Here is a 16,743-nt window from a genome sequence, read left to right as displayed (position 1 = left end):
TAAAATATTGGATCTGCGGACCATTCTTTTTCTTTTAAAGTGGTTCACTTGTTTCCAAAATTCATTCGGCTCGTTTATTTGCTCTAATTTTCTAGCCGTAGAAGTGAGGAAATCCCTCTTTTAGCTGCACAAATACTTTTGTACTCATTAATGGAGTTCTTGTAGGCCATTTGGGTGTAGGTAGATTAAGTTTGGCGAAAGAAATTTAAAAGTCTAAAAGACCGATTTCTTGCATGGAAACATTTACTGTAAAACTATAGTTGTTTTCTTTCAAACCTTGTTGAAGAATTGGATTCGGAGACAGGGTAAGCTTTTTTTACAATTGCCATTAAAGCATTTTTTTTTTTGATATCAGGGACTGGAGGAGTTCCCTCCTGAGCACTGCAGCTGAGCTGTACAGCTTATTGTACTTTATCCCGGCTCCATATTTTGGGGGAGGGCTAACAACACAAATGTGAACTTGAGCCCACATTGTACCGGCGTTCTTCCATCGAAGAAACTCATTTTTAAAGGGGGTTGGGATCAAATTCAGGGTCGCTGAGATCCGATCCCGACCCTTCCATTGATGAGTGCCATGTCAATTTCTTTCAATTGCAGCCACCGGTCCCCTTAGGCGCCAGAAAAAGTCCAGAGGCGACAGTGGGGACTGAACCAACAACCGCGGGATCTACTAGCTGAGAGTCTGACGCCTTAACCACTCGGCTACCGTGGCCCCCCCACTAAAGCATCTTTGAGGATCCACAAAAAATCTCATCGGAATTTTTAAGAATTTTCACAATATTTTTCCTGTAAGCACTTGAAGCACTATCCCACCAAACTAACTGAGGGTAAAGAGGCAACACATTATCATCTGGGGTAGTTACAATGGATAAAGAGAAATAAAGGGGAAGATGGTCTGAAAATGGTTCAGAAAGCACCTTGAAGTCTTCAATCAAATCTATGCACTGCAACAGAACACAGCAGAGATCATTCACGGATGGCCCATACTCTCCACAAAATTGAACTCACCTTTGAAGTCACGGGGAAATCTGCCATTTAAAATGATCAAATCAAGATCATCGCACATATCTAAAAACATTTTACCTGTCTCATTTGATTGTCTAAACCATTTACTACACTTACAATTGTTAATAAAAAGTTCTTTTGGAATTATTTGGGAGGATCCTATTCTCACATTACAATCACCTACCAACAATATCTTGTTATCAATATTTTCTTTCAGAAAAACGTTTAATTTACATGATTGACGTGTAACGTACTGTGTCCAAACATCGACCTCTCATAATTTACATAATTTAATTAGATACTTACAAAAGAGCCTTTCTGGTGAAAGAGTCCTAAGCACATGAGGTACAGGCTGATTGAAAAGCGGAGCCCTCATGGTATTTTTGACCGGCAGCTTCCCAGTATCATCCGTCAGAAATGTACCATTTATGTAAGATCGCATGGTGCTCAGCCAAGCCTCACTTGTAGAATAGACGAAACTCCCATCTATCCAACTTGTGACACGGTTGATCTAATGGCAAATTTTTAAATTATCTAGGAATCGAGATATAGGCAAAAATTTACCTGCTCCCTAGGACTGTTAGGGCTCTGCCCTGTCGTTGGGTCATATTTGGCTCTGTGGAACGGTATGCTCTTGCCTCCTTTGCACTCAGGATCATACATATCATCACACCTGTCAATTGGTATTTGATGGACCTCTATAGGGCATCCACTCTCAGAAGCCATCACTACTTCACTGCTGACAACCTGGCCTAATATTTATGAAACAGTAGAAAAAATACATTAAAATCATTCAAATAATAATAATTATATTGTGATAAGGATAATAATGTTACCAAAAAATGCAAGCAGAGCAGTCCTATTTCTGGAGGAAGGCAATCCATCACTGCCTTTCATAAAAAGCTGTGATATCCTTCTTGCACTAGGCCTGTCTTCGCCTGACATCATATATACACCATCTTTATAGGCTGCTGGTGTCTTACGAGTCATTTGACTTTCTATAATGAAATTAAAATTTTAATATTACTCTACCGGCTGGTCACATCGATGGTCACACAAAGAACCCTAGTATGGTGGTCAGAAATCTTTTAACTGATAAAAATATGAAAAAAGTATATAAAGTGGTTTGATGGGGCGTTAGTGGCCATCTCATTACTGTAAGGTAAAGGTCCCGGGTTCAAACCCAACATACTTACAAATTCTTCTTTTCAAAAACGTCAGCACCCCTGGCAGCAGAGTTAATATAACCTCATAGTTGAAAAAAAAAAAAAAGTGGTACACAGGTAGATCCAACAAATGAATCAAAGGCACAAATTTTGACCTAGCAAAACCTATAGGCTCCTCACCATCAATTCTTCAAGCTCAGACCATGCAATAGAATTATGTGTACAAAACACTTAAAAAGAGATTAAAAAGTGCACAGAAATACATATTCTTAGAGGCAAACAGAACTGGACACTTTAGATTCCTCTACCTTCCACACCAAGCTGGTCTGGAGCTGCCTAACATATCTCCAGCTCTTGGGAAAATGAAATCAGGCAATTCTGATGTGATTGCCATGCTTGATGGGTGTGGTGATTTAAATAGCCCGCTTTTTCTAATACTGATAACCTCCTAAAGGCTGAGGAATACTCCCGGAGTCAGCATACATGTGCGGGTTTGGAGGCAGAACTGCCCGCGACTGATCCTGAGAGTTTCTCAGACAAAATCAAAGATGCTTGCACAACCATCCAAACCGAAAGGGCTAGATGTTACTTCTATGGGCAAAACCGACATCCTTGTTTTTCTTGTCCTGCGAAAGATGTAGAATGTAATAACTGTGGGACCCGTGGCCACTATGCAAGAGTATGTTGAAAACCTACAAGGGAACCTAAGTCAAAGACTGTCTCCGCAGCTATCATTGCATCTTTGAATGGGAAGTTTTTGCACCAGTTGAGCCATGCTATGGTGAGGCTATCACTATGGCTATGGTGAATGGTATCTCTGCTCAATGCCTAGTGGACATTGGAAGCTCAGGGAGCTTTATTAGTTTGGATTTTGTACTGAAACAACATTAGCATCGTGCCCAGTGAGGGGCGAGTGTCTATGGCCTCAACATCTCTTAAAACCAACACCGAAGGATATGTGACAGTGAATCTCAGAATTGCAGAACAGATTTTAAAAGCCTACTTCAGGTTTACATTGTGAGTTCTTTGTAATATTCCTTTTCTATTACAATGGGATTGAAGGCAACACACAGGCTCACTAGCAAAAACAGAGCTGTCCTTTGAACCAATAACTGCAACTTAGCACATCCCTCAACACGCTAAAGGTGTAACTGAACAAATGTATGGAGAAAGATACTATACACTGGATGAATTCACCAAATGCAAAAAACAACCAAAGAAGTTTTTCAACTTGTCAACCAGGGAAACAAAGATATACTTCTTTCTCAGCAGACAGGATTAAGAAAAAATTAGTGGTGATTGTCCATTTAATACCACCCAAAAATGGGAAAACTGAGACAGAAACTTGCCGACTCTGTCATGAAATAGCAGAGACATTGAAATATGCCCTATGTGACTGCAAAGTATTAACCCAGAAAAGATACAGCCACTTCAGAAAGGTGACATTAACGCCTAGGGAACTAAGTGAAAAGGAACCCTGGAGAGTGCTCAACTACCTTAGGGTACTTTACTTTCTGGGGTATTGAAATAAAGAAAGGTCAATCCCACAATAATTCTTTTGTCACAATGGAAGAAAGGAAGACTAAGTTTAAGGTTAAAAGGAGTCAGCCTCTTTCAATTTTATACCCTGCCAACTGTCTATTGTACAACCTCTACTATTATGTGCATCTACATAAGATCCCAAGCTTAGTAAAGGACTTCTTCCTACAGGCCTAGGCTTTTCCTCTCCCATGAGTAGGAATGTCAGCTTGCATAGGCCTTTGCATCAACATGTTCTGCTGTTTCTTCTTCTTCCTGGCAATATCTGCATAGGTTTGATTCTGCTGATTGGTCTACGCATACACCTCTGAAGCCTGCAGAGTCCTGTCCACAATCCTCCTATCATTCTAGTACAAACATGTCATAGGTTTTGTAGTTCTGCCACTAGTTTCGGCAATCGTCCTTGGATGATCTTTTTTGCATGCTTCTGTCCTTGAATACTCCATTAAAAAAAGGATCGATTAATCTATATTTTTGGCAAGTTGGTACGCCGCAAAAGGGTACAGGGCCGATAGGTGTCCTCTTTGAACTTTCATTTTCCAATTTATTGTCCTCATTGAATCTCCGTTCTGGGTACCCTGTTACCAAACAAGAATAATTTTGTTGTTTTTCCCAATGTCTGATACAGATGCAATTCTAAATGGCTAGACTTTACTACCAAGGACCTGACTACCCAATAAAAGGCTATTCTTTTTTTGGTAATACCCAGCCTTTTAATTTCCTTGGCTTGTGTAATAGCCACAAACTCCACATGAAGAGTGGCATATACCCAAAGCTTATATGAACTATAGTCCTTGTTTTCCATAAATACCTGACCCAAACTAAGTCTTACAGCCATCTGTAGGATAGACATATACCATTCTGCTTAGGTATTTTAATTAGATTTTTTTTTATCGAATCTGAATTTTGGGGTTTCAGCAACAGACTTTAGTCACCATTGATCCCAGGGAAAAATTATAAAAAATTTGCTGCTTAAATGGTAGGATAACCTTATGGTCTATGGGATAATGTGATGATGATGATGATGGATACTAGGAAGCGGAGGTTTGTGCTCCCCAAGCATTCGACTCAATCCTTCTTCTCAGAAGTATTTGGTCATTTACTGTCGCTGCCACAATTTCATTCCCTAGGTTTGTTCTGTACGCTAGGTTATGTCTCCTTTGAGCCATTGCTCACAACATAATCCGCAAATGAGATTCCCTTATTTATGTAGATGTATTCTCAGATGTCAGAAACTATCACTCCTCTTTGTCTGGCCCTCTCCAGCTGCAGCAGTGAGTTTGCCAGTCTTGGTGTGGATTGTTTTAGCATAAGTTTACTGTGTCTTGCACCACTAGAGTTTATACACTTCTCCTTTTGTTTTATTGGGATCCATTCTATGATGGAGGATTCTGTTTTGTTTTTGTTATCCCAAGTATGGTCTTGTAGATCTTCCTCTGACCAGTGTGTTTGCTTTTCCGTTACCCTAAATTCCTTTGGGTCCTGGCACCCAAGATATCATGCTGATGTGTTTCCCAAGGTTGTGAAGATGTTGGAAGCATTCACTAACGAATTTTGATGTGATGTTTTTACACGCTAATGCTTTAATAGCTGCTTGGCTATTAGATCTTATGAGGACTTTTTTTGCCAGTGTAACCTCTTTTAAGATTTACTAGGGCACAAGCATTGATGGCATGTATTTCTGCTTGAAAGAATGAGTGTACTTCCATAATTAGTTTGATTGCTCATATTTTGGTTTGTATAGAAAACACCCGATTCAGTATCTTCTTTTGAGCAATCTGTATACCATCTCATTGAATGTGATGCTCTCCTGAGTTCTTCCTCTCCTTTATAGGATGCTGTAAAGAATGTTTCCGGGATTCTAAGAATGGGTGTCTGTTTTTGTCTAGGGGGAGCTTTTTACTGACAATCTATTATTACCAATGAAGACATAGTATTCCGTTTTTTGTAGTTTTTTTAGTGTAAAAAAAATTGTAAGTCTAATCTACATATAACAGAAGTGCAATTAAAAGAGATAGACCCATAAAAACGACAATTTATCTTGCCCTCCTCAAATAATTTTGAGAATATATCAAGACATTGGCATATGTAATACCAATTTCTTAAAATTCGCTTGTTTAGTTGTGGCAACATGATGAAAGATTTGTCTTGGGTATCAAACATGAAAGAAAGGTTCATTCTTTATTAACAGCATAAACATTTGACTTTTTTAAAAATTATTTTCTTATTGTTATGAGGGTTCGTAACAGCAGAGGTTATATCAACCCTCGGGGTACCGGTGTTCTTGAAAAAACGCTATTTGTAAGTATGTCGGGTTCGAATGCAGGGCCGCTGGTTCCGAACTCGGGACCTTTACCTTACAGTGATGAGCGCCGTGTCAACGCCTTAACCGTTGCGGCGACCGACGACCCCTTTGATGTTTTATCCCCGTGAATGTGTTTTGGACGGCACCTCCGCTCATGAAGGGCCATCGCGCGTTGTAACCGCCATAAAGCATATTACATAAGAATTCAGTATGGAACTGTGCTTAATAGAAAATCACCGGAACATTACTTATTTTTACAATGTTTACAAAATTTTGAACTAAGAAGAAAACAGCCATAGTCCCATTCGGTCCTCTAGGTTCGTCTAGGACCCAAGAAACAAGTGGCTATCGTATTTCACGAGGTACAAGAACTGATATTTTGGCTGTATTTGTAGGCTGTAAGAAAATTGGTTCGTTAAAAGAGATTTTAAAAAATCGTTAAAATTTTCAATTTTAGTGGCATAAAGAAAATACCATCAATTTTTGCCGATTAAACATTGACACTCAATGTGTAACTGCCGTAAATTTCAAAATTTTAAAAATAATTCAATGATCCGCCTAATTATTTCAATGTTATACATTTTTAAAAGAACAAACTACAAAAGTGTTTTTAAAAAGAATTTTACAAACAAACGCTTTTAACGAGACTCGAGATCTTACATCGGTTTGTCCGTCACTGACCAGATTTCGAAAGTGACCCAGTTTTGTGCTGTACCATTAACTTTTCTATTTATGACATTATGTATTTCTAACAATCGATTAGTCATATTTGCTCGTTTGTAGAGGTATTGTCGGAGGGTCTGAAAAAAAACAACCCTATTATCGAACATGCGATACGACTGTATCTAACGTATTCGTACTAAATCAATACTTTTTATTGAAGGATCTTGGACGTTAAAACTAGAACAGCACATAAAGGCTTCGTCAATGGGCGTACTTGGCAGAATTTCACATTTCGTCCAACTTGGGTCGTTTTATCGTTGGATTTTTATTTGAAGAACAATTTTTTAAAAATAAAAAAAGTCAAAGTATGTGGTAAATGTTTATTATTAAAATAATGCAAGTTGTTGTAATGAGGTTTCTTGTCTAATAAGTACATTTGCAGAAAACAGGGTCAAGATTGGGTGGTACGTGTACCTTGAATGTAAACTTATTTGCACAAGTCAAAAAAAATATATATAAAAAAATAAAACATTGCATTGACATACATTTGTCCCGGATAACTTGGACACACCTTAAACAAGAAGCAAGTTAAGAGCGTATCGAAGAAAACTCGTTCAATTATTAAACAATAAAATGGTTTAACAAATTTCCTTTAAGATTCTGTTAAGAGATGGATCGAACTTGTGTAGATTTGTATGTGATAATCAGGAACATTGAAACTGCCAACTTCATGCCAAGTTTTTCGTTGAATGTTTAATGTGTTTTTAAGGTGATATGTTTTTTTCGTATTAGGCCCTGAAGATGTTTACTAATTAAATGGAAGCTTGGCATGAAGTAGGAAGTTTCAATGTTTCTGTGACCGTGATTATCACACAAACAAATTTCCTTTATCTGCTATGTTGATCAGCGGTCCCGAAACGTCGAGGTCTGATAAAGTATGCCGTTTCGATTCTTATGAAAGTGATTTTACATTTTAAAGTTTATATTTCAAATTAGAAGGCAAAATTGATGGCATTAAAATACAAAATGAACTGCGTTATTTAGAGGTTTAGCCGCTTAAAAGATCGCGGGTATCACTTATTAATTACTTTATTTACAAGTTGCAAAAAAAGTCCATCAAATATTTGCTTATGAGCTATATATTTAATCTATGACAGATCCGAAGTGTCGGTGATTGAATATCAAGCATTTTTTAAATATGGGGTTTCAAATAGAATTGATTAAGTGTCAAGGAACGAGGTTAGAAAGGTGGAAATATAAGCCCACAGGGAGAGCTGGGTGAGGCGAGCTTTGCGCAACAATCAAAACATAGCAGTCCACTTAATGAAGCATCACATGAAACGCTGAACCGTATCATCACACTCACAAACCCCCCCCCCCAACACACACACAACTCAATCAACAATGATGATTTATTAACAATAACTCAATCTATTTGACACATGTCTTTGTCATAAAACAAATTAATTCATACATTAATCAATATTTAAAAATTAGTACACTAGTATTTCATGAATATAATAATTTAAGAAGAAGCAGTATTAATAAATTATAATATGGATAATTAATTACATTTTAATGCAATTGTGCGTGCAATTTCTATTGTTATGTAAGGCCTTTGATCAGCCACTCTGATGAAATTTCATTTGTAATTAATCAAATATATCGCAATACGAGTTGATTGTTGGTTTGGATAAAAACAAAATTAAGAAAAGTCTTACCGACAGACCCCCAGTGAGGATGGGCAAGGTTGTTAAACCATCCGTCATATCTCTGGATCTCAGTATAGCTGAATGCCCTCTCTGTAAAATAATAAGTTTCCTTTAATATAGAATATATGATAAATTTAAACCATGATTGTATTCGTTTCAAGGGCCAGTTTTGCAAATATACGGATTTGCTGTGTAAACTGGCGAATTTATTTATTCCAAGCGTATACTTTTTTAAATACAAACTTATTTTTACAATAAATAATAGAAGATCAAGTTCTAGTTCATTACATATCCTATGCAACTACCCTAATCGCTAGGAAAAGTCTATGGTACCTAGGAAGGCCATGCCTGTGTAATGAAGATCACGATGCCATACCCTGAGAAGAATTCTGTACTTCTTTACGAAAAACCATTAAAAGCTCGGACACAATAGACTTAAGTTTATGTGCAAATGTGAAAAATCCCTACGACTCCTAGCTGAAAAACTGCATGATTGATCAAAGTTAGTTGATAATGTTGATATTATTTTCACTTTTTATAACTGATGATCACGCCAAGAAAATCATCATCGATTTTAATTTGAATATCCGATCAATTTGGGAATGAAAGCTTGGCCGCGATCCGAATTCGGCTATTATTAAAAATCATGGTTGTTGAAATTAGGCCAACCAGAAAACCAAACCAATTAAATCGAAGGACAAGCTTAAAACATATTTAAACCCCCAAGTTATCGTGATAATTTGTATTCACTAACATTTTTTTGTTAGGGGGTGGACCATAATTAAATACTTATTGCTTCATATGATCATCTTTGTTTGTAGTAAAGAAGTTAGATGCTGTATAAAGAGCAGCCATTAACATTTATCCTACTATCTATGGTAAAACGCGATTTATCAGATAAAACGATACTTCTTTTCAGTCGAGTGGCAGAGAAGTCTGGAGGAAAGTGGTTGGTGCACATACGAGCACATAATTCATAAAGTCACAGGTCTTATGCAATCGGAGTTTATGAAAGATTTACAAAGTGGATCGTTCCGAGTGGCCGCCTCGCCAAGAGGTGCGTCTTCGTCCTTAACAATATAATTTTTACCTCTCGCAACCTGGGATTTTAAGTTAAGCTTAGTTTGAAGTTATCCGATATCTTGCTTAGTTCTGTATGTCGAATACACTTCTTTCCTGTGCACAAGAGCCTTGTTGTTCGACCTCGAAAGAATGTGATAAATCGAGATGTGTGGCATAACGAAAATATAAAGAGATCGGCCTTCGAACTAAATCGCTTTGTTTACACAAGGCGGAAGTTTCGAGTCAGTCTGTTCCGCCCACTTTGGGCATGAAAGGCCGGTGTCCCCAGGATTCGGTAATGACATCATGACATACTGCACGGTAACGTTGAAGGTGTCATTTCCCACAAGATTCTTTACCAAGAAGAAGAGCTTTTTGATTAGAAGTTAAAAAAGATCCATACATGCTGACCCGAAGGGGTGCAGATCTTTTGACACTGTTGTTTGGTTTTTTTCTAACCTACAGTACTCAAAAGTAAAAAAGTTTCTTGTCAAATCACTATTTTTCAATTAGCAAATCTTAAATTTTTCTAGATTAATTGGGCCAGCGGAAGACACCTTCATCCTGGTTTCGCCATATCATCACACCGCGGGTTGATATCCATGGAGATGATGTTATAACTAGCGTCTCACGTAAACGATTGCTATGCATGCCTCAGGAACAAACAATAACGTAACACATAACGGCTGTAACAATTAACAAATTGGTAAACAAAAGACACACAAAAATGGACATTTACATACAAAAGGAGACGTACAAACTAACCACCAAATTTAATAAATTAGGTATAAAAATGACAAACTCAATTGAAAAAGAAAAAATCAACAAAAACAGCAATTACAATTAATTAAGGTTTTTAGTTGAGATGAAAAAAAGTTAATGTCACGAGTGGGATTCGAACCCACGATCTTCGGCTAGATACGCCGCTGCTGAATACCGCTCGTGCCATTAACTTTTTTCATCTCAACTAAAAACCTTAATTAATTGTAATGTATTAATTGGTCAAGCGGACCACGAAATTAGTGAATTTAAAAACAGCAATTGCAATAACTAAAAATAAGGAGAAAAATACATCGGGTTTGACAGACGGGGAAATAAAAGTCAGATACAAAGAACGTGTATAAGGTCATTTATAGTCAATGACGGAAAATGAAGCCACGCAATCACCTCACACAAAACCACACCACGAACCCTCAACAATGCGAGCCAAAAATTGCTCCATGGAGAAGAAAAAATGCGCATGCGTGAAAACTTTGAAACAAAACACATTCAGCACACGGTAAAACTTTAAAAGAAAAGGAACAAACAAATCAAATAACCTAAAAAATATATCAAAGGCGCCGACAGACAACCAACGCCGACGCACTACTTTCACTTTTCACGAACTTATCAAGGGATCAGATTAAGGAAAATACACAAAGACGCCACACGTGATTGACAAACCAAAACAGCAAGGATAGACGGACCAGAACGATCGAAATTGAAAGCTAATCACCTCATCATCACGCAGTCATCAAGAAGAACAGCCTAGTACACATGAAGCGTTAGTGAAATACGAAAGTTCAAAGTAGAGCGTCCACTAACGCGCGATTAAGCTCAACGCGCGTACGAACGAGCGACTCGACATCCCCTCACTACGCGCGTTTGAACACCCGTGTCCAGATACCAAGTGGCTAATCGGTCCATTCAGTTCAACGCGCGCTTTATCAGCGAATATTAATTGTTTCGATCATCATGACGGAGATGTTGACAACGATCTCCTGATCGACGAATTTGAAAAAAGACCTGTATTGTGGAACGTGGAGCGTAGCGATTATAAATATCGAAATGTGAAAAAGTCTTGTTGGGAGGAGCTGATTATTTTATTATAAAGAGGAATGACTGGTTGGAAAAGGAGAAAATGATGCATTATAATCTAATGAAATACTATCTTATTACGTTTTTAATATTTATATAGGTAAATAACAAAAAATTGTAGGTGTTAACTCTTTATGGCCCAATGCTGCCTTAGAGAGCGAGACTGTAATTAAAAATTTTATTAAAAGGTTAGCGAGAAATTCCGAAAAGTTTGTTATTGGCGCCAAAAAAAAAAAAAAAAAGAGAAAAGAAAGTGTTTTGCCAATATACACGTGCATCAACAGAGAAGGGCCAACACTTCCCGCCCTAACTTCACGTGATTTCCTGCTAAAAATTAATAAAAGTAATAAATAAAAGTTGACATTGCTTTGACAACAACTTTGGGCAAGAAAGGGTTAATCAAGTATACCAAGAGACAACATTATAGTATGTTTGAGTTTAACCCAAATTTCCAAATAAACTTAGGTACCAAAAAGCAAGGAAGAGAGAGAAAAAGAAGAAGAATGGCACCTTCTACTTGTACACAGACGGATCTAGAACGCTAGAAGGTAGGGGGGCAGGAGTATTCGGTCCTGGAACTAATTATTCAGAACCTATGGGAAAATACACCAGTATCTTCCAAGCTGAGTTCCATGCAAATGAACGATGTACCCAATTCAATCTGAACAAAGAATACAGCTATCACGTCAGATAACCAGTCATCGAAGCGCTAAATTTAAAAATCATTAGCTCAAAGATGGTCTGGACTGTAAAACCAAACTAAACAAATTAGGTATGTAAAAAAGTCAGCTTTTGCTGAGATCCCAGGACAGGCAGTAGAAGGCAACGAGAAAGTGGATGCCCTTGCAAGAAGAGGGGCTGTCGTAATGCTCTTAGGACCCGAGCCCTTCTATGGCATAGGAATACAAACTATCAACGAGCACCTCAGACAGAAGGATAAAAAGAAAATGAGGAAACAACAGAACTCACTCATTGGACTCAGTCCAAGAAACTCCTAACAATTTGGAAAGAAAGAGGTAACAGAATTTATTAAAGGAGCAGGAAAAAACTGCGAATCCTGACAGGATTCTTAATAGAACACTTCAAACTAAATGGACAGCTGAAGAAGATTGGCATAAACCAACACGGCATATTCTGCAAAGAAGCAGAGGAGACACCAATACACCTACTAACGAACTGTGGTGCTACACTTGCCCGCAGGAGGAAGTGTTTTGGGACATACAACGTAACCGTAGAAGAGATTCAACCACTGAAACCGGGCATACTAATCATGTTCCTTGAAGATGAACTAGGACTTACCGGTGTGCTGTAAGCACAAAACAAATAGCTCTTGTATAAAGGGTATAATACGGGGTTCAAAGACCAACCCCGCTTCCAAGTAGTGAACCCCGGGAAACATTCGTCGCCGTCCTGACGGGGGGATTCACACTGATCCCCACGGCATGGTACGGTGCGAAAAGGCTAAAGGGGCTCTGGTGTCCTATCCCCAAGTGAGGTACTCACTTTCCTAACCACTCCTCACTAAATAGACTCCTATCACCAACCCCTCTCCCTCTATCCTATCATCCCCCTAAAAAGAGTCTTGGGCTTGACAGAAAACAGCATCCGCCCCAATCAAAGGTGTGATGCGTTCCGTGCCGAGTGATTCACTGGCAGCCGGAGTTAATGTGACTGTCTTGAACGGAGCCTCTCTGACACCGGGCGACATCAGAGAGTATTTAGCCTTACTCCATCATGCGGGGCTCTGATGGAGCGGACCTTATAGTTCCCTAGCTACTCGTGGGATTTCAATGAGCAAAGTAAATGAAAAACAAAACCTAGAGCAGGATTCCACTGCTCCAAACCCAATAAGTAATCTGGGAATCAACCCCCAGATGGATACTCAGTCCTCAGAAGCAAAGGAGAGACCACCTCTCCCTTCTAAAGATAAATTTCAGTGGCTACGTGGGAAATTAAACACCACTCAAATGAAAGGTTCACTACCTTCAAGTAGCGACACTAGAAGACACAGACCTCCTCTTGGGAAACCAAAAGGTAAGAAAAAAGCCTCCGCCGAACTACCAAAGCTGGGAGAACCAGGCGGAAAAGACGACCCTCTCAGGAAAGGTCTTAGCGGAGCTATGACCAAATGGTACCTGAGGGCTATAAAATCGGGGAAAACACCCGAAGAAGCAAGGAAATTAGCCGACGAAAGGAAGGCTAAAATCCAACAAGAGAAACTGGAGACACAACCATCCAGTAAGAGGGCAAGAGAGCAATCTCTTACCCCCAAGGAACTGAGAAAGGACAAGAAAGCTAAGCCCTCCACTCCTCAGGCACTGTCTAAAGCCAGAGAGGCTGCTCCTAGCGTAAGTTACGCTGGAGCAGCAAAGATCATAAGAGTGGCTTTGCTACCGGAGGAATACCCTCTGGTAACTTTAACAACGGAAGAGTTGACCCATCTAGAGAAAACCCTCATAGAAGAAATTCTAAAAGGATGGGAAGCCAAAATACAGTTTGAAGGCATACACTTCAGGCCAGGAATGATGGTCCTAGACTGTCAAGATGGCAAAACTGTACAATGGCTACAGGAAATAGCTCCCAAACTGGAGCTAAACAAAGAAAAGAAACTAACAGTGAGGGTTGGGGAGGATGTTGCTCCTCACTGCTATCGAGTGAGGTTTGGGTACATCATCCCCAACCCTCACTCGATAGCATTGTTCTTCCCTAGGACAAAACTAGGAGAAGAACAGAGAACCTTAGCGCTGGTCAAAGCGCAGAACGATGGAATCAGCGATGAGGAATGGAAAGTCCACTCAGTGAAAGCGGAGGGGCCTGGGATTGTCATGATCCTGGGCAGCGACGACATCTCAGCAAAAACGATAATGTCAAGAGGACATACCCTCAACTTTCGTTTTGGAAGGATCCCTGTTAGGGGCCTGAAAAAGGGAGGGGGGAGGAGGCTACAAAACGAGAGAAATCTCACACCTCCACCCCAATCACCCCCCCATCCATTCAAACGGAGCAGGCCCCTACAGCGACGCCTCCACCCACGGAGATTACCTCCGAAAATACTGCTGAGATGGAGGTAGACCAGATCATCACAGAGACCGGGACTCCTCCTCCTCTACAGATGGAGCCAAGAGTGCTCACTGAGGAGGAGCTATTGGGAGAGGAGACACCTCCTCCTCCCCTAAAAGAATAACTAACATGGAAGAAATGAGAATGGCCCAGGTGAACATCCACCACGCTAAAGCTGCTTCGGCAGTAATAGCTAGGATGTTCACTGCACAACATCTATGGGCAGTTCTCATCCAGGAACCCTGGCAGTGGAAAGACAAATTAGAGGTTTGTCCTGTAAAGACGGTAAGCATGTATGAGATTCCAGACAGGAAAATCCCCGTGCATGTATATTGATTAGGAAAAACACAAATTATCTCTGTCTTTCAGAATTCATGACTGGAGATTTAGTTCCCATCAAGGTAGAAATACCAATCGATGGGAAGAGACAAGAAGCAGTAGTATTGGGTTGTCCGGAAAATAATGCAGGATTTTGGTATTAAACAAAAAAAAAAGAAACTAGTTACTTTAAAGCAATGTTCTTTAATCAAAATAATTTCCCATACTCTCAATACATTTCTCCCAACGTGTTGGTAACTTATTAANTCCCCCTACATCACATGGTAGAAAGGACAGCACAGAAAACCATAATCAACTTCATTAGAGAGAAACCTCCAACAGGAATAAAACTGAAATGGAGAGGCAGAAACAAACTGTGGAAAAACCATCCATCACTCATGGCTCCAAGAGATGACATGAACAGGAGGTTTGAATTTAACCAAAAATTCCGAATACATCTGGGCACCAAAAAGGGGGCTCAGCCTACTTCCCAAGAGAGGAACAGTGCCCACCCAAGTTGCTGGACGATATCGTGAGGTACTCTAGAGAAAAAAAACATCAAACTGGTCATGGGATGTGATGAAAATGCCCGCCACATTATATGGGGTAGCACTGACATCAACAACCGAGATGAGTCCTTATCGGATTACCCAACTGGAGGAGAGCTACGTATTGCTAATTAGGCACGGAACCCACCTTCATCACCCGACGTAGCTCATAATGAGGGGAATTCATATAGAAATGCCTTCACCCAGTACAATAAAGAAATCCGTAAAGCTAAACGGGACTTATGGCGGAGATTTTGTGAGGAAATCACTGAAACACCTCAATGTGCCCGCATACACAAGACCTTAGTCAAGGATGGTACAGGGGGACTGGTAAGCTTCCTCACAAAGACGGATGGAAGCTTCACACAAACGGAAGAAGAAACACTCACTCTACTGTTTGAAAATCACTTCCCAGGAGCACAAATAATGCATGAAGAAATACTCCCTGAACGCTCAAAACTAATAAAAACCACAAAGGAAGAGTGGAAGGAGGTGGCTGCCATAATAAAACCTAAAGCCATAAGCTGGGCACTAGAAAAGTTCCGCCCATACAAGGTGCCAGGAATAGATGGACTATACTCAGCGCTACTACAAAAAGGACAAGAGATTCTCGTGCCATACTTAGTAAGAATATTCAGAGCCTGCCTAGCGTGGAGCTACATTCTCAAAAGATAGCGAGAGATACGAGTGGTATACATACCAAAAGAAGGACGACCTATTGATTACAAGCCTAACACGTACAGACCCATCAGTCTTACATCATTCATGTTAAAGACATTAGAAAGACTGGTGGAGAATCACATTCGTGAGACAGCACTGAAGAATAAACCTCTCAGTGAGCGACAATTCGCATACCAACCAGGGAGATCCACAGAGCTAGCCCTGTACAACCTGTGTAAATGCCTAACCAAGTCCATAAACGTCAAGGAGATAGCCGTTACACTTTTTATGGACATAGAAGGAGCTTTCAACAATGCAACAACAGCCTCTCTATATAGAGCTATTAAGAATAGGGGAGTCTCGGAGAAGATATGCCAATGGGTGGAGGAAGGCCTAAGGAACAGGATAGTCACATCAACCTTGGGCGGAGCGGGCCAAGACAGCCAGGGGATGCTCGCAGAGGGGTGTTCTCTCACCTCTCCTGTGGACGACGCTGGTAGACGAACTCTTACAAATGATGGAACAAGAAGGATTCTACTGCCTAGGCTATGCGGACGACCTTGCCGTAGGCCGCAATGCGAACATCGTGATGGATCGTATACAACGAGCCCTCAATCTGGTTTGTTTGTCAGGTGGTGCAGAAGGGAGGAGTTATCTACCAACCCCCACAAAACCATAGTGATTCCATTCACAAGGAAGAGGACAACAGGAAGCTTAAAAACTCCAAGCCTAAATGGGACTCTGATTCCATTTTCCAAGGAGGTCAAATATCTAGGGATTACACTAGATCAGCCGCTCACACTTAACTAAAACTACCCAAAGAGCGAAAATTGCCTGGGGAAGGTGCA

General features: G+C 39.9%; 1 protein-coding gene across 1 annotated transcript in view; it reads right to left on the bottom strand.

Moving 5' to 3' along the window:
- The window catches only part of LOC106669322 (dual oxidase), a 31,638-nt gene that overhangs the window by 7,241 nt on the left and 7,654 nt on the right, over positions 1–16,743 (bottom strand). The window contains exons 2-5 of the mRNA XM_014398728.2: positions 8,400–8,480; positions 1,842–2,003; positions 1,570–1,757; positions 1,312–1,516 (exon numbers count right to left, since the gene is read on the bottom strand). Of these exons, the coding sequence (XP_014254214.1) occupies positions 1,312–1,516; positions 1,570–1,757; positions 1,842–2,003; positions 8,400–8,480 (636 nt within the window). The remainder of the gene's footprint in view (positions 1–1,311; positions 1,517–1,569; positions 1,758–1,841; positions 2,004–8,399; positions 8,481–16,743) is intronic.

This window comes from Cimex lectularius, unplaced genomic scaffold, assembly GCF_000648675.2.
Source record: "Cimex lectularius strain Harlan isolate CLEC.00 unplaced genomic scaffold, Clec_2.1 scaffold35, whole genome shotgun sequence".
NCBI lineage: Eukaryota > Metazoa > Arthropoda > Insecta > Hemiptera > Cimicidae > Cimex > Cimex lectularius.
Note: the sequence above shows the minus strand (reverse complement) of the source record. Positions and strands in the feature narration are given on the sequence as shown.